This window comes from Culex pipiens, chromosome 2 (genome assembly GCF_016801865.2).
Source record: "Culex pipiens pallens isolate TS chromosome 2, TS_CPP_V2, whole genome shotgun sequence".
NCBI classification, from domain to species: Eukaryota; Metazoa; Arthropoda; class Insecta; order Diptera; family Culicidae; genus Culex; species Culex pipiens.
In genome coordinates, this window is record NC_068938.1 from 62,015,094 (window position 1) to 62,038,640 (window position 23,547).

Here is a 23,547-nt window from a genome sequence, read left to right on the forward strand (position 1 = left end):
AGGTATTTTTTCATGAAAAGTATTGATTTTGAAAAATAATTTGTAGACGACAAACCGTTACCTCAACACCATGCTGGATTGAATTGCATTTAAACGGTCCGCTGCAGTGGCTGGACCGGGTTCTGACCCAGATGGGCTCACCACGATTGCCATGTAGTTCTATGTCATAAGAGAGGAAGAGTGCGAGATAGAGAGAGGGGCAGCTCTTAATTAACTACAACAAAAACTCAACAAAGCAGAGGAAAGCATGGCTGCTGCTGATAAAAGATGGAAAAAAACGCTATCAAAATATCAAAAACAAACAAACAAACGTACTATTAAGACATGATGCTAAGAACGCGGTACCAGTTTTCATCAAGTTTGTTTTAAGTTGTCCAACAGAGATGTTTCACTATTAACCATTGTTTCGCCTAACCTAGAGCTGTGGCGATAAGCTAAGCTTCCTTCCTAAAATCATTAGCGACAGCTTGAGCTAGTCTCGAGTCAATTTTGTACAGGTGACAAAGATGAGTGCGTTTACTTATTGACTAACTCTTATGATAATACTTTATGTTTGTTGACCCACGAGCGTCTCTTCTTTTTTTTTTCTTTGTAAGTAGCAGTCTTTCTAAAACAAAAATGTCCGTTTCGAAACAGTTGCTAAAAGCACTGTCTCCTACGGAACATTCAAAACCAATCAAATGTAGTTGCATGAAACATCAACAAGTTTTGTTACAATACGATACGTTTTATAATAAAGCATTGTTACAAACACACACGTGTATGCGAGGCAGAGAGTGAAATTCGAAATTTCCAAATTTAAAAATTGTCTTCACACGCACCTTACGTACTATTTTGGCAAAAAAGGAAACCCTACACACATACAAAAAGAGAACGGAAACAAAAGCAGTGAAACACTGAAGAAGCTAATACAATTGGTAAACGACTGGTGATTTTAGGATTCGTGAAAAGGAAACAAAACATAAAACAACTCGATTTTATAGCGGAGAACATTTCTTCGCAAAGAAAGAAAGCAAAACACAAATGAAACACAACAAAAAGTAAACAACAAAAAAAGAGCAGCGTACTATTTTCTGAGAAGGTTTAACGAGATCGTTTTGAGATGATACGATTAAGATTATAAGAGAGTAAAAAAAAAATACACACGTAAAAGAGGAAAATGAGACGACAAAAACAAAGTGTAATGAGAAAAGTAAAGCATATAATAATGTTTGTGATTTTTATCTTTTGTCTTTTTTGTTTTCTTTTAAAAGAAAAAAAAAACTCGACTCGTTTGAGTAATTAGTAAGACAAGATTTAGTGGTTAGTTGCTTAAAATACATATACAAATGAGAGTAGCTTGGTTTTGTTTATTATCCGAAAATTCCATGTGATATTGTTTGCAACAAAATTAAAAAAAAAAAATTGTTGGACTCTTAGAGTTGTTTTAATAGGTCCCATAAACATATGAAAAAGAATAGCTTTTAGGACCTTTTAACAAAAAATTCTAGACATGTATTTTTTTTCTTCAAAATAAATTATTGAGCTAGTTGAACACGTCGTAGACGCTTGGGGCTAATGGATAGTATCCATAAACCATGCGGATATTATTTTATTTTTGAAGTTCTTGAAATCCGGTCCGAAAGCCCAACTTGACCTCATTTTTAACTCAAAAACATTTTTTCACGAAAAACTTAAAAATTTCAATGGAAATTGACATGACATCAACTGAAAACGAATTAAAAAGCATTTTCCTGCGTTGATAATTATTTTAGAATGATTTGCCAGTTTAAACATATTTTGAATTTATGTGAAATTTCAATATACAGTTAGTACCACAAAAAGTTTTTTTTTGCATTTCGCAATTCATTAAAACTAATTTTTTTTAAACAAAATATTGAAATCATCTGTAATGGTGTGTATTGCATTTTACATGGCTTGCCATTTGAATTTTTTATTATTTCGGAAAATTTACATAATGCTTTTTACATGAATACAGTCTTGCTACGGTCAGAGTGGTGATTGGTGCAGACTTGATTCCGTCATGATAATGTGACAATTTTTCAATACAGTTTGGGGAGCGTTCTTTTATTACTTAACGCAAGAAAACTGATTTTTGGACCCCCTTTCCCCATCGTAACCAAATTTCCATACAAATTTTAAAAATTGTGTAGGGAGCATCAGACAGCCTTCGACCACTCCTCTCCCCCAACTTCGTTACGTTATTAAAGACGCTCCCTTGCTTAGGAATGGCTTATTTGGAATAAAATCAATTCTACCATCAGAGATTCTCAGATCTCCACCACGCACCAACGAAATAAGAAAGGGAATTTTGGAGATGGGAAGTGTTGAAGATTCACTTTGTGAAGGGGATATGGGAAATTCTCCACAGTATCCCCACATAATTGCTGCTGTGAAAGAATAACAAGCTTTCGGGGGTCTTCCATAAACCAAATGGACACTTTTTTTCAGTGTTCCCAAATGAACCGGTTAGGCTAGGTTCACCTATAAACTCGGTTCGGCTTAAGCCTCCCTTTGTGGTTCAATCCTGGTTCAGTGAACCATGAACCATGGCTTAAGCCAGGCTAACCAGGCTAATGAAAACCATAGGAATAATGCACTGTGTAACAAATATTATGGTGTAGCAATGTTACAATGTAACATTCATTACACCATAACATTCGTTACACCGTAAAATTGTTACACCGCATCATTCGTTACACCGTAACATTGTTACACCGCCACATTCATTACACCGTAACATTCAATACACCGTAACGTTGTTACACCGTAACATTGTTACACCGTAACATTGTTACACCGTAACATTGTTACACCGTAACATTGTTACACCGTAACATTGTTACACCGTAACATTGTTACACCGTAACATTGTTACACCGTAACATTGTTACACCGTTGTACGATTACACCGTAACATTGTTACACCACAACATTCGTTACACCGTTACATTGTTACACCGCAACATTCGTTACACCGTTACATTCGTTACACCGTTACATTCATTACACCGTGACATTCGTTACACCGTTACGGTGTAACAGCGTTACGGTGTAACAGCGTTACGGTGTAACAGCGTTACGGTGTAACAGCGTTACGGTGTAACAGCGTTACGGTGTAACAGCGTTACGGTGTAACAACGTTACGGTGTAACAACGTTACGGTGTAACAACGTTACGGTGTAACAACGTTACGGTGTAACAACGTTACGGTGTAACAATATTACGATGTAATGAATGTTGCGGTGTAACAACGTTACGGTGTAACAACGTTACGGTGTAACAACGTTACGGTGTAACAACGTTACGGTGTAACAACGTTACGGTGTAACAACGTTACGGTGTAACAATATTACGATGTAATGAATGTTGCGGTGTAACAACGTTACGGTGTAACAACGTTACGGTGTAACAACGTTACGGTGTAACAACGTTACGGTGTAACAACGTTACGGTGTAACAACGTTACGGTGTAACAACGTTACGGTGTAACAACGTTACGGTGTAACAATGTTACGATGTAATGAATGTTGCGGTGTAATGAATGTTACGGTGTAACGAATGTAACGGTGTAACGAATGTTGTGGTGTAACAATGTTATGGTGTAATCATACTACGGTGTAACGAATGTTACGGTTTGAACATACTACGGTGTAACAAAGCTTGTCGTTTAGCCTAACACTCTTTGATCAGGTTCAAGCCAGGTTCAAGCCTGGTTCAAGCCAATGGTTCATTTTGGCTAGCCTCGCCTGGTTTGAACCAAATGAACCATGGCTCACGGCACTAAGTGAGCCTGAGCCGACGATGCTTGCCGACGTGTGGTGTGAACCTGAACCAGAAAAATGAACCTAGCCTAGCCGATGGCTTAGGCTCGTGGGAACACTGCTTTTTTTCAATTTTAGTTTATGTATGGAGCGTGGACAATAACATTCGCCTGGAAGTGTCGTTAATGGATCGCCCCTATCTAATAACCTAACCAATCTTATTATGTTTTCAAAATTCAAATTCACACCCTTTTGAGATGTTAATCGTGAATAAAAAATATTTTTTGGGAAAATACCAGACAAGTTTACGGATTTTTAATTATCTATTATAATTAAAAACCGATTCATTTGGGGAATTGCTACGCACTCCACTTTGCCGATTAATAATATTTTAACAACTTATTTTGTGAATCTCTATTCTTAGAAAATCGCTTGCTCACTTCCGATTCAGCTATTTATCACCGTGATTTCATTTGAAAATCCCTTTTATAGGCCGTAATTGAGTGAATATTTTTTAAATTTATTTTAAGTATTTTTCGATAACCCATTGAGTATTACTCCAAAAAAATATATAACCTTACCATTTTTTTCTAAAAAGTTCTCGTCAAAAATAACAGCTATTCCGAAGACACCAATTTAATCAGAAAATTACTTCCCGAAGAAGAAATTTTCGATTAGATATTTAAATAAAAATTTCATATGATCAGCAGCCGAAATTGTATGGGACTTTAATGGACAAACCAATAATGCAAATTAGCTTCTTTGGTCAAATAGAAGCCCCCAAACAAAGATTTAGGCAATAAAAAAAAAAAAATCTTTTCGGCATCAATTGGCAGTTTTCGCCATCAATTGGGTCCTAAAATGAAGCTTAGATTGCTGATATTATTGTTTACAGCGATAAAGCTTATTTTTCTGAGTACAATGACCCTTTGTACGACCACAAAGAGTTTAAAATGGATTTTTAAATCAATTTGGAAAAATTAACCTCGCGGTCCTTCTTGAAGGCTAGTATGCAGATCGGAAGGAAAGGGGTCAAGAAACAGCTTTACGAAAAGCAGAACAAAGGAGAGGGAGCGATTTCTTGGGTCTTTTCTTCACCCTCTCTGACTTGCTTGCGCTGCCGCTGCTGCCCATTTGATTTTTTTCTTGACCGGTTCCTTCCGAAGTGCGTATACCGCTTGATAGAAAAGATCCTACTTGACAGCTCGTTCCAAGGGGACCATAGTTGATCCATCGAAAAAATGTTGTCTTGTCAATATTTTTTTTTGCATTAAAATGAAAAAAAGTGATCAGAAATGGTTTTTAATCGTGTTTTTTACCGTTGTACATAAAAATTTACATAGGGCTTTAGTACCCAATTAAAAAATCATACCTCCCGAAATCTCATTCGCACGATAATCTATTATTTGAAAGATTTCTAATCGATCCAAGGGCATCAAAAAACTTGAATGGGGCCCGAGACTTTTTCGAAAAAAAAATGTTTTTATTGTAAAACAGGCATCAAATCATGAGATCAAAACGTCGAGCGACTCATGTTTTAGCACGAGCACAAAATTAGTAACAGTAAATTCATGTAGCTAGGTGCCCCTCGTTCGCTGCTGGTATAATGTTGCCCACGTGTCGAAGCATACAACTCCACCCACTTGGCACACAGACAGACTTTTGTTGTCACTTTTATGCTTTGTTACAGTTAAGCTTCGTTCATTAGACGATTGGATAGTAAATGAAAATAAAATCTAGAGTTTTTTTTATTAGGTCCTATACTGCCCATGTTCGCATAAATCTTGACTTTTTTTTGATAAGGTCCTATAAACAAATGTAAACATTGAGTGTATCCCTTTCACACCTTATGTCAAAGTCCATCGGAGTAAGCGGGATACACTCAATGTTTACTTTTGTTTATAGGACCTTATCAAAAAAAAAGTCAAGAAATGTCCCATATGCAAAAACAGCAAGCTGAGAAAAACGCAAAACAAATTTGTCCCACACATAAGGCTACGTATTAAGTTTTCGCGAAAAAGGTGGATTTCCTCCTGATTTCTAGAACAAAGTACTGGGTGTTATAGGCTCTTTTGAAAGAGCACACGATTTTGAAGTATAAACATATCTCGACTTTTTTTTGATTAGGTCCTATAAACATATCTGGAGTTTTTTTTGAAAAGGTCCTATAAACAAAATTTCATTTTTTTGCTTTTTGGGTGTTTTTAGAACCGCCTTGAGTCAGGGGTATTCAAAAACACCCAAAAAGCAAAAAATGAAAATTTTGTTTATAGGACCTTTTCAAAAAAAACTCCAGATATGAAAGACAATAGCTTATAGGACCTTTTCAAAAAAAAAAAAAACTCTGGATATGAAAGACAATAGTTTATTGGTCCTTTTAAAAAAAACTCTAGATATTATTATTGAGAATGAGAAGTAATATTATTATTTTGGTAAGATGATATTGAATGGTGTTTCAACTAGAGTTACAAACATAAATTTAAAGAAAAGACATATTTCGTGAAGCCAACAATATCCCAACTTTTCAATTCTTATCAAATACAACAGAGTGATAAACCTGCATAACTCTCACTCGTCACAGTTTTGGAATCTGACGAAAAACTCCAACGCAATACCTTTTTGTCCAACCATCGGGGTTTCACTGTTTTATACCAGCTCTGTTGCATCGCCTCCCACACGCACACACTCGCAGGCTTTCTTTCTTCCCTTTTTTCTTGCTTCCCTCACATAAAAAAGTATGCTCTTTCCATGTCGTCGTCGTCGTCGTATGCTCCCGTTCGTTGGCCGTCCGTCAGTTTTTCAAATGTAGTGATGTTGTTCAAGGCAAAGGAAGTACCGCTGATTTCGAGTTGGTCTCTTGCTGGGTAGAGAAGTTGGCCACGGAATTCGGGCTCGGTTTTGTGCAACGATTCAAGGTGTTTTTGTGTTTTCTCGCGAAGAAGCTGGATAAGTGACGTTTTGGGGTTGAAGTTTGGAAATTCGATCTGGATCGCGCCCGGTGCTGGCCGGAAGTTGGAAAAATTTCTGTCCTATTGGAATGGTGAATAGTTTACGGTGAAATTGGATAAAAAATTAGTGCACTCTTGGTGGAAAAATTGGAGCGTTCGATAGTTAACGAATATGTGAGAGAATTTTCCGGAGGAAATCTGAAACGAAAGTAAAATCAAAAGAACGAAGAACTCTATTTTGTGGAATTTGCCTGCTTCGTGGCGCTGACGAGGTTATTTTTCATCTTTACGCAAGGTATGTTGCAAAATATGCTTCCATATACATCTTATGCAATATTTTTAGTTTTTGGCCGAGCTATAAAGTTTTCATTTGTTTATTGAAATTAAAAAGAAGCTTAATAGAGATTTGCATTTAAGAAAAACATAAAGAGAAAGGAAATTTTGCATAGCATCAGTAGAGTAATGTCATCATCATAACTCATCACAGAGAGAGAGGTTGTTCTGTGTGTGTGGTCGAAAAATGGCACGAAAATGCTGAGGACAAGGTTGCCAGAAGAACAAAATTCATGTACAGATTTTTAAATTTCCTGAAAAAATACATAAACTAAAAAAATACACTCAAACCCCGTTGATTTGACACCAAATGTTGTCAAATGAACGGGGTCACTTTTTAGTTTGACACCCCCTTTACACGAAGTTCACACATACTACCAAACGTTCGTCACTTTTTAGTTTGACAGTTCGTCACTTTTTAGTTTGACTTTGTCAAACCAACGGGGTACAAACTTAAAAGTTTCAAACGAAAAAGTGACCAACCACCGGGGGTTGAGTGTAGTACATTACTACACTACAAAAAATAGATCAAAAAAATAAAATCTAGAAATAATTTTCATCACAATAATTAATTCATTGGAAAGTACATCAATAACATATAAGTGGTCTTAACTTGAGATCGGATGATTGATCAGGACAGAGTTTTAATACAGATAAGTGAAATACGGCTTCAAAAAACTACATAAATATCACCTAAGTGTTCATAACATGAGTCAGGGTTGCCAGATCATCAAACTTTAAGTTGCTTTTGGAAGGTCTTTCAAATACCTTTCCAATGTTATATCGGATGATGGATCCGGACATTGTTTACAAACAGACAATCGAGATCCGTTTTCAAAAAAGTACATAAATATCACTTAAGAGGTCATAACTTGAGACAGGGTTGGCAGACCCTCGAACTTATTTGGAATTTATTTGGATGGTCAATTACCTATCCTACGATGTGTAACATGATGTAATTTGAGTAAATTTTTGAGTACTTATTTAATTTCCGGATACATGAGAAAACACATTTTTATGCATAACTTTCGAACTACACATAGAAACTTCAAATTTTTGAAACTTGATCTTTTGGCCCTAAACCAAGTCGAATGCGTTATTTTTTTTATTTGTTTATTCCAAGAACTTATTATAAAGTAACAGTTATTAAATTGGAGGATGTCACTATTTATTTTAGGATCTCTGCTAACATTGAACCAAAACTTTAACTATTTTATGGAATTTGTTCAGAAACTGTTCTCTACAATGTGATTGATTCTAAAATGTTTTTAAATGTGTATGGTGTATTATGGCAGCGGATTGAACTAATAATTTTGAAAGCTAGAAATTGCTAGAACTTTGGTAAACATGAATGTACCGATTTTTAGCTACTTTTCTGAAAAAAATCGCATAAAATCGAAAAAAATAATTAAATGATAAAATAAAATAAAAAAATAGTTGCACTAGACCCCCATGAAGAAATATTTCGGCACACCCCGCAAAATGTCAAGAAAAAGCCCTTCTTTCACGTTGCCAAATATCAGACATAAAGAATTTTTTATCATAATGTTCTCGAAAAAATACACCGTGCCGAGAATCTTGATATGGGCCTTTTTGGTCATAAAATGCATTTTTTTTTTGGTTACGCATTTTCAGGATTCAAAATGCATTAGGAAGTATTTATTTTAGTGTTTAGCCTGTTGTTAAATTGTTAATATGTCATCAATTTGTAAAAGTATAAAATTTGTTCATAATCTGAATTATGTTATCTCACATTAAGGGGAGATTAACTTTGCCACATAGGGTTATTTTTTTCACTGTTTGATTTTTTATAATTTTTGTATTTAAGATATCGTAAAACCCTTTCAATCAATTGTTGTACACATCATGGAGAATGTTTGGTGAAAATATGAACATTTTTGGGGGTCATCCATAGAAACTGGGTGGTCGATAAACGACGTACTTTTGGTATTTTGATATTAACTCGTATCCAATCCGTTCAAATATAGGCAATATGGGTATCAAACTTCATGATTTTGAATGGCCCATTCAGACAAGATAATTTGAGGTCTATTTTTGGACCATGGCCACTTCGGAACCGTTTCTGGGTACCCCCGGGGAACCTATGAAGTGGCCAATATCATATCAAAGTAAAACCCATCAATATGGGTATCAAAATTCCTCATTTTGTCAATACATCTCAAAAATGGTCTTCCAAAATATTTTTCTGGCCACTGGACACTCCGGAACCGGTTCCGGATTTCCCCCCGGGTAAATCTTCGGAGTGGCCAATATCATATCAGAACAAAGCCCATCAATATGGGTATCAAAATTCTTCATTTTGTCAATACATCTCAAAAATGGTCTTCCAAAATATTTTTCTGTCCATTGGCCACTCCGGAACCGGTTCCGGATTTCCCCCCAGGGAAATCTTCGAAGTGGCCAATATCATATCAGAGCAAAGCCCATCAATATGGGTATCAAAATTCTTCATTTTGTCAATACATCTCAAAAATGGTCTTCCAAAATATTTTTCTGGCCACTGGCCACTCCGGAACCGGTTCCGGATTTCCCCCCGGGGAAATCTTCGAAGTGGCCAATATCATATCAGAGCAAAGCCCATCAATATGGGTAAAAAATATTTTGGAAGACCATTTTTGAGATGTATTGACAAAATGAAGAATTTTTATACCCATATTGATGGGCTTTGCTCTGATATGATATTGGCCACTTCGAAGTTTTTTTCGGGGGGAAATGCGGAACCGGTTCCGGAGTGTCCAGTGGCCAGAAAAATATTTTGGAAGACCATTTTTGAGATGTATTGACAAAATGAGGAATTTTGATACCCATATTGATGGGTTTTACTTTGATATGATATTGGCCACTTCAGTGGTTCCCCGGGGGTACCCAGAAACGGTTCCGAAGTGGCCATGGTCCAAAAACTGACCTCAAATTATCTTGTCTGAATGGGCCATTCAAAATCATGAAGTTTGATACCCATATTGCCTATATTTGAACGGATTGGATACGAGTTAATATCAAAATACCAAAAGTACGTCGTTTATCGACCACCCAGTTTCTATGGATGACCCCCAAAAATGTTCATATTTTCACCAAACATTCTCCATGATTTGTAGAACAAAAGATTGAAAGGGTTTTACGATATCTTAAATACAAAAATTATAAAAAATCAAACAGTGAAAAAAATAACCCTATGTGGCAAAGTTAATCTCCCCTTAAATGTTGAATTAAAGTTTCTGCGCCACAAACATTAACGTCAACAACTGAACTGGCAACACGTCAACCGATTTTATCCGCCCCTAAAAGCTGAACAAGCGATGGGGGGTGAGGTCGGTCCCCGGAGGGAGGAAAAGAACTTGTTTTCGCACTTGGCATTATTCACCCAGTCGCGGTCCCCACACAGAGTCAGCTTTTTTTTAGAGGTGTGTAATTCGCACATGTGAAGGTTCGCGCGTGTGTGTGTGCGACCTACAGCTCACTCATTTGCATAAAATTTGGACCATTGTTTTAGTTCGCAGTTCGTGGCGAAATTTCACGACTGTGACTCTGTGTGTGACTGTGTGAGTTTGTGTAAGTGACTGTGAAATACACACTAATGGCATGAATAATGAAAAGGTTTTGCCCTTCGTCGTCGTCGTCAGTCGACTGATTTCACATGCACAAACGAACCGGAATGAGTCGAGCTCTGATGTTGTTTGTTGTTGGTTGAAGTCGTCACTTTTTGGAATGTCGAAATATCATGAATGAGCGAGGAGTGGTGAGATGACGTACACGCTAAATTTACGGGAAGGTTGTGGTATTTTGCACACTTATTGTTTGCTGGACATTTTTATTTTGTTTTGACAGAATTTTAAATCTTAAAAACACGAATAAGAGACTTAATTTTGAATCGACCTAACAAATTTAGGAAGGACAAATTAAAACCTTTTCTATGACTGTCTTCAAAACTTATTTTGCTCCAAGCTCTTGAAAAGTAGCAAGTTTCCATTGCCTGCCAGAGGAACATAACATTCTTCTAATTAATTATCCAAATAAAACGTTTTGTTTCGTCGTGACGTGTTTCTCTCTGGGTATTCATGTTTTTCCTTCACTTTTTCTATCCAGTGAGATGGTTTGTTCCCATGCCGGGCGAGATGCATCCGTGGACGGCGTCAGGTTGGCACCGCCATGGGCAAAAAAGGTGATGGATCTCTTTGGGTTGCTGCTGCAGAAAAAGGCAAATGAAATTTACGCCTCTCTTTGTCTTTTCCCGGCCTTTCTATATTCATTTATTTACTCATTTGTTGGCGTTTTGTTAGCGATGTCTTCCGGCCCATTTCAAGGGTAGCAGCGATAGTGCACGGTTTTAAGGTTTCTGCTTAATGTTGATTTAGGAGAGGCACTTGGTTGACCGTGAAAATCAAAATAATATTTAAAAAATTGACAAAATTAACAAAATTAACAAAATTAACAAATTTAACAAAATTAACAAATTTAACAAAATTAACAAAATTAACAAAATTAACAAAATTAACAAAATTAACAAAATTAACAAAATTAACAAAATTAACAAAATTAACAAAATTAACAAAATTAACAAAATTAACAAAATTAACAAAATTAACAAAATTAACAAAATTAACAAAATTAACAAATTTAACAAAATTAACAAAATAAACAAAATTAACAAAATTAACAAAATTAACAAAATTAACAAAATTAACAAAATTAACAAAATTAACAAAATTAACAAAATTAACAAAATTAACAAAATTAACAAAATTAACAAAATTAACAAAATTAACAAAATTAACAAAATTAACAATATTAACAATATTAACAAAATTAACAAAATTAACAAAATTAAATAAATTAACAAAATTAACAAAATTAACAAAATTAATAAAATTAACAAAATTAACAAAATTACAAAATTACAACATTAACAAAATTAACAGAATTCTAACTAACTAACAAGTTCAGTAAAAGTAAACAAGGTAAACAAAAAAAAAAGTGAACAAAATAAAAAAAAATCAATTGAACAGAACAAAAACAAATAAACAAAATGAATAAAATGAACAAGAACAAATAATTCAAAGTGAGTTGTTTTTAAAAAGTTCAATACACAATTTGCAATTTTTGCTTTTTGGGTATTTTAAATATTTTTGTTTTTTGGACCATTAAAAAAACTTTAGAAATGATCAAATGATGTAAACGCAACACTTTAAGTGTTGCCAGCAAACGACTCAAAATCATATTTTATTGGTTTTGCTTATCAAAACGGCATTAAAATTGCTCCAAAACACCAGAAATCAACTATTTATCCAAGCTTTTTTTTCTAGAGCAGCTATCATTCCGGAAAATCTTAACTTCTCTTAACTAAACAGCTTGCACGAATGAAACGAACTAACGGACTGCGGTGCTTCTCTGACTTTTTCCGCCTTGCCTATATCGAAATTGTTATCGTGAAGCAGGAGTTGGAGGTTGGGTTGCTACTTTGTGGTTGCTCTTTTTGGTTTGGCTTGAAGAATGTGGTGTTATTGTTGCAAGTTTGGTTTCCGACGCCGGGGTGCGGTGCGGTGCTGTGCTGGGTTGGAATTCGGATAAGCTTTAACCTATTTACACGATGAGGTTTAATTGGTTAAGAGCGCAGAGTTGTTGCTCGTTTCGAAGGGGTGTGGGTGCACTTGTGCGGATGATGATCTTCAGGAAGAGAAGGAGAAGAAGTGCCACGATTCAAGATGCGATATCACTGCTATAGTTAGCCAACGAGAATGGGGAGGGATTAATTTTAATTGGACTTTCTTTTTCTAGTGTTTTATGGATTTGAAGAGCTTTTTAGTGTTTGATACGTCTAATTGATTTGATCCTAAGCGTTTGTTTTGAAGAGTAAACATTAGAATACAATTATCATAACGAAGTTTAATTATATAAAAAGGAACGTTTTATATTTATGAATGTTTCATATTCAATGTCTTGCTAATTTATAACTCTTGTTTGCTCAGCAAAGCAGAAAGTTGTTATAACCAAGTTTGAAATAGTTTCAAGCTTGTATTGAAATTCTAATCACATTATACCTATCTGGTGTTTTATCAAGTGCAGTTTGTTTCCAAGCGCAGATGTAGTTGATATTTCTACAGACGAAACAAACCGAATTTAATCGGAGCAACAAGTACCACTTCGTTGTAATTTTCGCCCAAACTTTCTTTCCGCTCAATCTCAAAACTTACTAAACGCACTTTCTAACCGCAGCCGATAATGACAAGCCGCACCTCAAGAATAATTTAAGGAGGGAGTGTCGGCGCAGCGCGCCTCACCTCCGCTGGCAATAAATAAACAATAATTAATTAGCGTCTCTAGATAATAACACAGTTTGGCGCATTTTTTCGCGCGTTTTTCGGTCCCCTCTATTGGGATCGCCGGCTGGCCACTGGAATTTGTACCTGATCAAGCTTGTGGTACTTCCCGGCAAGTCTACGGTTGAGATTTGGCCGCTGGAAGTTTTTAATCGCCCGTACTTAATTGTGGAAAGTTGTTGCTTTCATTGGCTTTCGATGCCGACTTCTGGTGTTTAGGCAGGTGTAGTGCCGAAAGATCGTTGCTGACGTCTAAACTTAAGCGAGGAGTGTAAGTGATGATTGCACTTTGGAAATGGCTTCTGGTATTTAGGGGAATTGCGCAGGTTAGCTACTGCACAACTTTCCTGAAAAATATATAGACTATGTTTTTGTTATAATTGTTAAAATGTTCATATGAACCAAAAATATTATCATCACATGAAATAACATATAGTTGGACAAATTTTGAATTTCGTTATAGTGGTCCCATACAATTTACCCCTGGAAATTAAAAAAAAATCGTATGAAGATATCTTGAGTTTAAAGATAAAGGCCCCTAAAATTCCTTCAGCGTTTGTAGTGCTCAATCTCTCCAGCAGAGATGAAACGTATTTATTCTAATGTCTGGGCAGGCTTAGTGTCTGTGCACCAGTCAAAAATCCAAATAAATCAATATATGATAATGTTCCATTCCAACCAGCCGAAATTGCATTTTTAAGCATTTGAAGACCATCGAAATAAGTTTGAAAGATGTAACAAACATCTGTGTGCTCCAGGCTCTGGTTGTTAATGAAAATTTTAAAAAGTCTGTGCACCTCCTATGCGATACAGACAAATCTGTACATCTGGCATCTCTGCTCTCCAGTTACATTCGATCTGGTTCAGGATCCAATAGAACGCTTTTGAAATATTTGAAGTTTCGATAAGCAGTTATAAAAAAACGTATAAAAATGTGTTTTCGCATTTATCCGGATGTTAGCATTTTCAATTGATGGTTAGGTAAACAAAAAAACCTTTCCAAAAAGTAAAAAAAAGTTCTGGCAACTCTGTCTTTAGTTTTAAAATTTATGTTTTTTTGTAGCCGTATCTCACTAATCTGTATGTTAAATCATGTCCGGATTTATCAAACGAACTATCGTTGGTTAGGTAATCGAGAGACTTTACAAAAATCTAAATGTTTGAATATCTGGCAACCCTGTCTCAAGTCATGAAAATTTAAGTGATATTTATGTGCTTTTTGTAAGCTGAATCTTATTTATCTGTTAAAGGTTTGAAGAACTGGCAACCCGGTCCAAAGTTATGACCACTCAAGTGATATTTTTGTACTTTTTTGAGCCGGATCTATCTTATCTGGAAACTATATCCGGATAAATCATCCGACCTATCTTTTGGGTATTTTGGAATTAGTTGGTTCTGTTTGTCAAGTTTGATGTCAGAGATCAATTCAGGATCTTGTGTTTTGTGTTACCGATGGTACCGTCATCAGGGGTGACATTGGGTATGGGGGTGAGATTAGGTTATACAAAAATGCTAAAATTTGTTTGACCCAATCTCACCCCCCAAACCCAATGTCACCCCTGATGACGGTAGTGTAAAAATAAGAAACTTAGCCAAAAAAAAAAAAGCTGGGGGTTTGTTAAGAAAATAACTGAATATACCTGATTATAACCTACAATTTTGACGAAAACATCGAATTTATCAGTGAATTCGTACTCAAGATATTTTTTTTCTGATAATCGCATTGCACTTTTGTATGAAGCCTTGTATGAAGTTAACAAACCAATGATTTTAAATGGCTTATACAAATAGATTACAAAGTTTCATACAAATAAAAAAAATGCAATAAAAAACTCTTTATGGAAATGAAGATAAATGTTAACATTATATAAAACTAATTAGCTTACAATGTTTAGTCGTACTTTATTTATTTTTAATTTTTTATTATTACAACTTTGAATTTAGCCAAATTAACCTCTGGGCTTTGTCATAATGAGTGTCATAGGTTTGATGCTTGTTTGGCAAAGAGTTCGATGTGGAATTAAAATCGAAGTGTTCAGTATATTGCTGAAGCTTCCATTTTTACACATGGACACCACTTCATGCTGCGAGAACCCACTTTGGTGCAGTCTCAGGGCTTAATCGATGGCCGGTAAGCTGTCATCGAGACAAGGAGGTTCTCCGATAGTGGAAATATCACATTTGTACAATGAACCGTTACATATGTGATTTTTCCCTATCTCAATGTGGGTGTCAGGTTAGGATGCGGTTTTTTTTAAAATAGTTTTTGTAGAATTTAGGATTTTAACTATAAATATCAACTTTTTATACTTTGCCTTTAGTTCCCTGGGCTTTGTCATAATGAGTGTCATAGGTTTGATGCTTGTTTGGCAAAGAGTATGATTTGATTCGATGTGGAATTAAAATCGAAGTGTTCAGTATATTGCTGAAGCTTCCACTTTTACACATGGACACCACTTCATGCTGCGAGAACCCACTTTGGCGCAGTCTCAGGGCTTAATCGATGGCCGGTAAGCTGTCATCGAGACAAGGAGGTTCTCCGATAGTGGAAATATCACATTTGTACAATGAACCGCTACATATGTGATTTTTCCCTATCTTAATGTGGGTTTCAGATTAGGATGCGGGTTTTTTAAAAAATAGTTTTTGTAGAATTTAGGATTTTAAATATAAACATCAACTTTTAATACTTTGCCTTTAGTTATTTAGGGACAAAATTAGTAACAGTGAATTTAGTAATTCTATCAGAATCGGTGATTTTCATTCAAGTAGCATAAAAACCATTATGATTTGTCAAAATTTCCGTAGAGTCTCGATTAATCAATAGTGAAATGGTATCGGACTAAGTTCGTTGATCTGTTGAACTAACGGTTGTCGGAATATGATTGTATCGACCATTGTTGCGAATCGAGGATCTACTGGAATTCTGACGATCAAATGGTCGTCTCTATTTCAATTCACGACTTGTAAAATATGAACTGTTATTCATTTTTTTGTTTTTTTTTTTTTAAAGAAGCCAGACAGGTTTTAAAAGAAACGTTCTAGTTATCCGCAAATGAATATTTGGACTTATATGAATAATTGAACATTTTGGACTTATGAATAACACACAACTGTGCAATTATTCTAGAGTCAGATCCATACAGCGTCAGTGTTTATTTGGTCGAAGTGTACTAATTCATTGGCAGATCTGATTCTAGTTGTAATGTACGACAAGACTACTGACGGACGTGACAGGACGAGGGCCCAGTTTAGAGGTTTCGACATCAACGATGTGCGGCTGGATAACCCTCCCAAAAAAAAAAAAAAAAAAAAACTTTTTATACTTTGCCTTTAGTTATTTAGGGACAAAATTAGTAACAGTGAATTTAGTAATTCTATCAGAATCGGTGATTTTCATTCAACTAGCATAAAAACCATTCTGATTTGTCAAAATTTCCATAGAGTCTCGATCAATCAATAGTGAAATGATATCGGACTAAATTCGTTGATCTGTTGAACTAACGACTGTCGGATTAAGATTGTATCGACCATTGTTGCGAATCGAGGATCTACTGGAATTCTGTCGATCAAATGGTCGTCTCTTTTTCAATTCACGACTTGTAAAATATGAACTGTTATTATTTTTTTTTGTTTTTTAAAAGAAGCCAGACAGGTTTTGAAAGAAACGTTTTTTTGGCTATTAATTAAAATGTCGGGTATTTGAGATAAGAGTAGCTTTCGGATAGTTTGCTTTAAATCTTGTATTCAATTCAAGTTAGGTAGTTATCCGCAAATGAATATTTGGACTTATATGAATAATTGAACATTTTGGACTTACGAATAACACACAACTGTGCAATTATTCTAGAGTCAGATCCATACAGCGTCAGTGTTTATTTGGTCGAAGTGTACTAATTCATTGGCAGATCTGATTCTAGTTGTAATGTATGACAAGACTACTGACGGACGTGACAGGACGAGGGCCCAGTTTAGAGGTTTCAACATCAACGATGTGCGGCTAGACCACCATCCAAAAAAAAAAAAAAAAAAAAAACTTTGAATTTAGCCAAATTACCATTTAGATTTCAGCATTAATTTTTACCTTCACCTAAATGTTCATTCAATTAATAAGTCAAATATTTCCACGTGCAGTTACTGTACTCAAATTCGGTATTCAAACCATTAGAGTGAGTGATTCACGTACAGAGCCCCTGAGTGACAGTACACGGGGGCCTTAGCCTACACCTTGACGTGAAGTTATGAAAGTTGAAAATGATGGGTTCTCGTGCCATCCATTCAAATTCCATCACCCGATTTGGATAGTGTAGAGAGACATAAAATGGTATGGCACAAGACGATGGCCGCGAATTTCTTGGCACGAACCATGAATACAATTAAGCTGAGTTCGGAGAACGTGGGTGAAAATGAGATGTCTTCAAATTGTGTTTTGCTGTAATGAATCATGCGAGGACTTTATTTTGGTAGCTGTTAAATTCTCCAAAATAAATTGTACACAGTTGACATTATCACATTCAAACTTCAACTCAACCTCGCAAGTCCCAACTGCGGAGGTCTTCAACGTACTGAAGTACATGTTCCGAGAAGTGACATCGACTGTTTCACAGTTTATTGTCAAAACAACTCATTTCAGCCGTGTGCACCTCTCTTAACCGACCCGCGAAACCATCGTGAGAAATTCACAACATTATGTTTGGGTCCCACGTTGAAAGCCCCGGCGTGAAACAGCTGCTTTCAGCAGCAAAACGATTGTCATCGAAAAGTGCACCCGTTGAAGAGTGCGATCGCTATGGTGTGATACTCATCCATTACTACTGCGCGGAACTGCCACGCGCGTTTGAAGTCTCGATGTTGAAGCAGCAAGAATTGAGCAAGCAGAATGGTTTGGATTGGTCAGCAAAACTAGCGCTGCAATTTGTCGCCTTTCCGATGGGAACACTCCATCTTCAGGTTTCGTCTCGGCCGAGTTATTGCTGCGTTCGTCTCGTATCGTGTGGTTTATTTTTGGAGCTGGCCACAAAAAACAGCAGCCAAGACGCGATAGGGATGTTCATAAGTGTCGCCGTAATTGAAACTGTCACTGTCCCCTCGTAAGGGTAGAGGCTTCGCATAGCGGTACACAAAATTGGAACACCACACCACAGCAGACCAAGCTGGGCCCGGCTGAGGCAAGAGTCATTGACTTATGGTTGACGCGGACTTGTGGTGCGCTTTGACAGACAGCCGGTCGCGAGACTTGGCGTCTGTGACGTGGTAGGTAGAAGTCGTGATGAAGGGGCGCATATCTTCGATCAGCACCGTCACACGGCTGCATAGGACTATAACTTGCGGGGAGAAGACACGAGTAGCACGTGCTACGAACGAGTTTGTAATTACCGGCGAGTTGGGGAGGGGGAGCGCAGAGCAGATGAACTAGTAACCTCTTGTGAGAGTTATAATTAACTCTCGAGCTTCGAGTTTGAGCAGATAGCAGATACTTGGGAAACCTCTCAAAAGTTATGAAGTGGGATGAAGCAAGATAAAATTGCTGTTGTTCTTTCAGCTTGGTTGGCTCAGAAGCCGCAACGTCGCCCAGGAAGTCCGCCGACGATGCGCTCGAGTTGCAATTGTTGTCGGTGAAAGTTGAAACCGCCCACAGCAGCCGTCTGGACACATTGATGCAGGGTCATCCGGGACAATTCGTGCGTACGTGGGAAGATCCCACATCTCGACGTATAGGATTTCTGCCTGTGTAGGACTTTAATTTAATTAAGGTGGCCGCCCCAGTTCGGTGGTTGTAGGCCGATGTAAGCCTGTTTGCGAAACAAGCCACAAATTGAACCCCGCGAGGTAACCCTTTGAAGAGGTGGCGACGAACCTTTAAGTTATTGGAAGTCTCGGACCGTACCAACCAGCACTTTCAATGGATGTAATCCAATTGTGGTTTGATTATGTCCATACTTGGACCACGGCTCAACACCGGAAAGAGTTATGTTCTGCACTTTGCCAACCATCAGGAGAGGGCGTATTAAGGGGGTGTAAATTGAGTTCCCAAGCCGCTGCGAAGTGTGGATTTCGTCATCGTGCTCACTTGCACCAAAACCGGTCCAGTAACTTGCTCAACGCGAGCTCCACCAAGTAATCTTTACGACCCGGAATAGCCCAGGTCGTCGACGCAGTCCTCCTCGCGCCGGTATTGAGCAATAATTGAGCAACAGGAAGCGATAAATTCGGAGCCCCGCGAAATTATGACATGCCGCCGCCGCCATTGAGGAATACCGTAATGTCGCCCGCAAAACCCTGCAACTTCGCCGCGGCCTCGTTCTACATCGCTAGGGCGGCTGGATTGTTTTTGTTTGCCAAACCCATTTGGGCGTGAAGGTATTGCTTGCCTTTTTTCGGCGTGGTTTTTAATGCCGTTGTTTTCGGCGAATCAATCCCCCCCGCGAGTGACTCAAATATGTACGTACAAGCCGTCCCTCCCCCTCCTCAGTTGTTCGTACGGAATTGATTGTTTAATCAATAATTGAGGGTGAGGGTGGGGACGCTGGTGACGATCTTGAACTACACGGGGGAAGTGAGAGTTTCATCCAGCTATTTTTAAAGGTTGTCGGAGAGTAAACCGCACAACAATGGCGAAGTAATTTGAGGTGAATCTTGGAGACGAAAGAATAGCGTTACTTCATAGACAGAGGTGTATCGGGTGAAGAATCACGTGTTTGAATGAGTTAACAACTCTGCTGTGCTGTGTCATTTGATTTGGTGACCTGGATGACATTGTTTACTTCTCACGGTCAGAATATTTTAAATATTGAAACTTTAAAACTCAAAATATTTTTATTTTTATTTTTGTCAAAAATTCGGAAAAAGTCGGGAATTCCAAGCTTGAACATAATTTTTTAACACTTGAATAATTTTATAACATTTTGTGCAATCTAAATTTGTTGTTGTTAATTAATTTATTTCTGGCAGCTTTAACCTTCATGGTCATTCGCTGCCCTACAATCTTAATTACTTTCACTCAATTCGCACTTAACCTTAAATGTATGAATGAAAAGGTCATTTAAGAAATTGAAAATCCTAATAAATATTCGATGATTATGATGGCATGCATTTAAATAGGTTTTCATGAAATAAATCAAATGATTTTTATTTAGTTTTCTCTAAGTTTGTCAAACAAAAGTTAACATCTAACTTTAAACATAAAAAAACGAAGCTGACTTTGAAACTGTCGGCTACTAGTACCAATCACTAGTGTCTTCCTTTCAACTACAAGGACTTCGTCGCCCTGGGTGTTTGAGTACGACACGGAGCGAAGGCGCCGGATATCTATAATTACATTTAGAATTTTTTGAGCGCCCGCCGCGGGATTCGAACCAGCAACCTCTGGATTGTGATTGCAGCGCGCGGTCCGATTGATCCACACGAGCGGACTAAACAACAATAATGCTAAAGAAAAACCAATATGAAAATTTAACAAATATGATCACTGTAAAGATATTTTTCTGTTTCATTTGGTCACATTGCTTTTTAAATACTTGAAAAAAAAATTTCTACATGAGTTTGGCAGTTAATTGGTGGGCAATATTGTTGAATGTTAAACTAAATTCATAAAGTCATCCAATTTTTTTTCTTCCAAATGTTTGATTTATTGGTATGGGTAAATAACTTTAGTTAAAGCTTGATTTTCATTTTAAAACTTTGATATCAAGTTGAAAAAAAAATATTCAAAAAATATTGAAATTGAGAAAGGATAAAACTCAAGAAATTTTTGTTGAGGTTATTACAACTGTGTTTAAACAATTTGTCTCTTCAAACACTTTGCATGAAATGAGTGGTAAAACATGGAGTCTTTTCAAACAGGATTTTTAATTGAAAAAAGCACTTTAATACTGACAACATAAAATCAACATCGATTAAAAAACTAAATCAGCTTAATTTAAAAGGAAACTTGGTAAAAACATATCTTAAACGAATTCTTAGATTTATTAATATTCTTTGAAGGAAATGTTTAAAGCGTTATTTGATTAGAACCTGATTACGAATAAAATTGAAAAAAAATCAGCAAAGCGTTAAGCTCTTTGATATCACCTTTTCATTTCCACTTCAAACCGATTTTCAAAAACTTTGTCTGACAAATTTCAAAATAAACATTGAAGTTGTATATTTTGTTTAGCTTTCAGTTATTTTGAGAAAACTGTTTTTGCCTTCCTCACCTTACTGAGGAAAGGCTATAAAATCACTCGAAAAATGAACTTATTAATTTGACCTCGTAGACCACCCTTCACGTATACACATCGACTCAGAATCATGTTCTGAGCAAATGTCTGTGTGGATGTGTGTAGGTGGGTGGACAAAAAAATTGTCACTCGATTATCTCCGGACTGGATGAACGGATTTTGACCATATTAGTCTTATTCGATCCGTCTTGGGGTCCCATAGGTCTCTATTTAAAATCAGCAAGTTTAGTTAAGTACTTAAAAAGTTATGCTAAAAAACGATTTTGGCGTATGTCTGGAAGATTGTAAACATGTTATGGGGGAATGTTGCTATTTTTACTGAATGTATTGACTTTATGAATTTGAGGAAGTTCCAACCACCTAAAGGTTCTTAATTTCAATTTGGAGACATAGGTTCAGTTTCTATTTTTACCTAATTTTTAAATGGTTTGATTTCTTGAATTTAATTAGAAATTTTGTTCGATGGTTGATTATAACAGTTTTTGATTTGAAATCATCCCTCAAGTAAGAAATGCCTTTTATTTGAGCTCTGGAAAAGTTGGGGATTCTAAAATGGGTTTTGATTGGTTACCCTGAAATTATATAATATCATATGTAATTTCGTAAATTTTGAGTTAATAATGCAGTTTGGTTTTAAAACATGTAAACAATCAGAAAACCAAAACAGTACTTAATTCTGTTTTTCTCGGCTTGCTGTTTTTACATTTGGGATGGATAGATAAAAAATCCAAAATATCTTTACTATTATTATTAACAAGACTTTTCTTTTTTCAGCACAAGGCAATTCTTCTGAACAAAACAGATCATAGCCCGGTAAGTTTTTATGATAAAATCCCTACACAAATTCTGTATCTTTTGCCTATGTCTCCAAATTGAAATTAATTCAGTGTTAACACCATACTCATTCCATTCAAATTCAACCAGCTTAAACTTAATGTGTCCATGGCAGTCATAAATTTGGCCGCAATTAAGCAGTTCTTGTTCAACCATAAAATTATCAACTGGTGCTTTCCAAGCTAAATGCAGTGCAATTAAATGGCTCCCTTGTGTGGTCACATTTCACTCTATACTTAAAATATTATCAGGGGAGGGGACTCCCTCTTTATCACACACGAATAGATTGCACTGATTGGAAACGGGTCGTTTGGACCCATTCGACTGTTAATCGACGAAATTACTATCCCATAGTCGTCACATAATTTGAATGACGACCATAGCAGGGATTTAGCGAGGGCGCCGAATTTTGACGTAACATCAGCTCCCTCCTCACAAAACTTGTGCTTGCTGCAGTGTATTATGCCACCAGCCAGAAGTGCTGCAGTGTCTGGGCTGTCGAATGTTGACTTACAGATTTCCACGTGGCGTGCGGGCGGCTAGCTGTAAGATCTGACTCCATTGCAACACTGCATAAGTTTGTGGCGGCCGTCCCTTTTGGAGTTGGCCTGAATGAGTCGATCCAGAGTCGATTCCGTCAGTTCCGCGGGGGTGTCTCTTTCTCTCGAGACTGTAGCATGTCGTTCGTAGGAGAAAGCAACCTATTTTAAGTTGTGGCAAATCGAAGAATTTAAGAAAAAAAAATCAAGTGCAATGACAACAACATTTCACTTTCGATTGTGGCGTTTTGTTGCTCCCCCTTCAAACATTCATTGAAACGCTTTTCATTCATTCAGGAAAAAACCGAAACCATTCAGGAAGGTGCTCGCGTGCCACCAAACATCGCCAGGAGAAAGGCGCCCAAAATTAAAATCTATGCCCATTAACGACACACCAACCAGCAGCAGCAGCGGGTGCCATAAAATGGAAATTATAATGCAATTCTGTTTCAACGCTGATTTTCTGGCCGGGAAAGAGTCGCATGTGTGGGAATGGGGTGTCTGATCGGGTTGGGAATTGAATTACGGTGCTGGCTGGCTGAGCTGGGCTGGTACAGACAGATATATGGTTTGGA

The 23,547-nt window shown here is 36.8% G+C and overlaps 2 protein-coding genes across 2 annotated transcripts in view; both read left to right on the forward strand.

Annotated features, from left to right (window-relative positions):
• LOC120419383 (mothers against decapentaplegic homolog 3) overlaps positions 1-1,334 on the forward strand; it is a 33,118-nt gene extending 31,784 nt beyond the window's left edge. The window contains exon 8 of the mRNA XM_039582055.2: positions 47-1,334. Coding sequence (XP_039437989.1) covers positions 47-170 — 124 coding nt within the window. The 3' untranslated portion in view covers positions 171-1,334. The remainder of the gene's footprint in view (positions 1-46) is intronic.
• A 5,556-nt stretch (positions 1,335-6,890) lies between these two features.
• The window catches only part of LOC120419381 (serine-rich adhesin for platelets), a 62,431-nt gene continuing 45,774 nt past the window's right edge, over positions 6,891-23,547 (forward strand). Inside the window, exons 1-2 of the mRNA XM_039582052.2 lie at positions 6,891-7,007; positions 22,374-22,412. The gene's annotated coding sequence lies outside the window, so the exon portion shown is untranslated. The remainder of the gene's footprint in view (positions 7,008-22,373; positions 22,413-23,547) is intronic.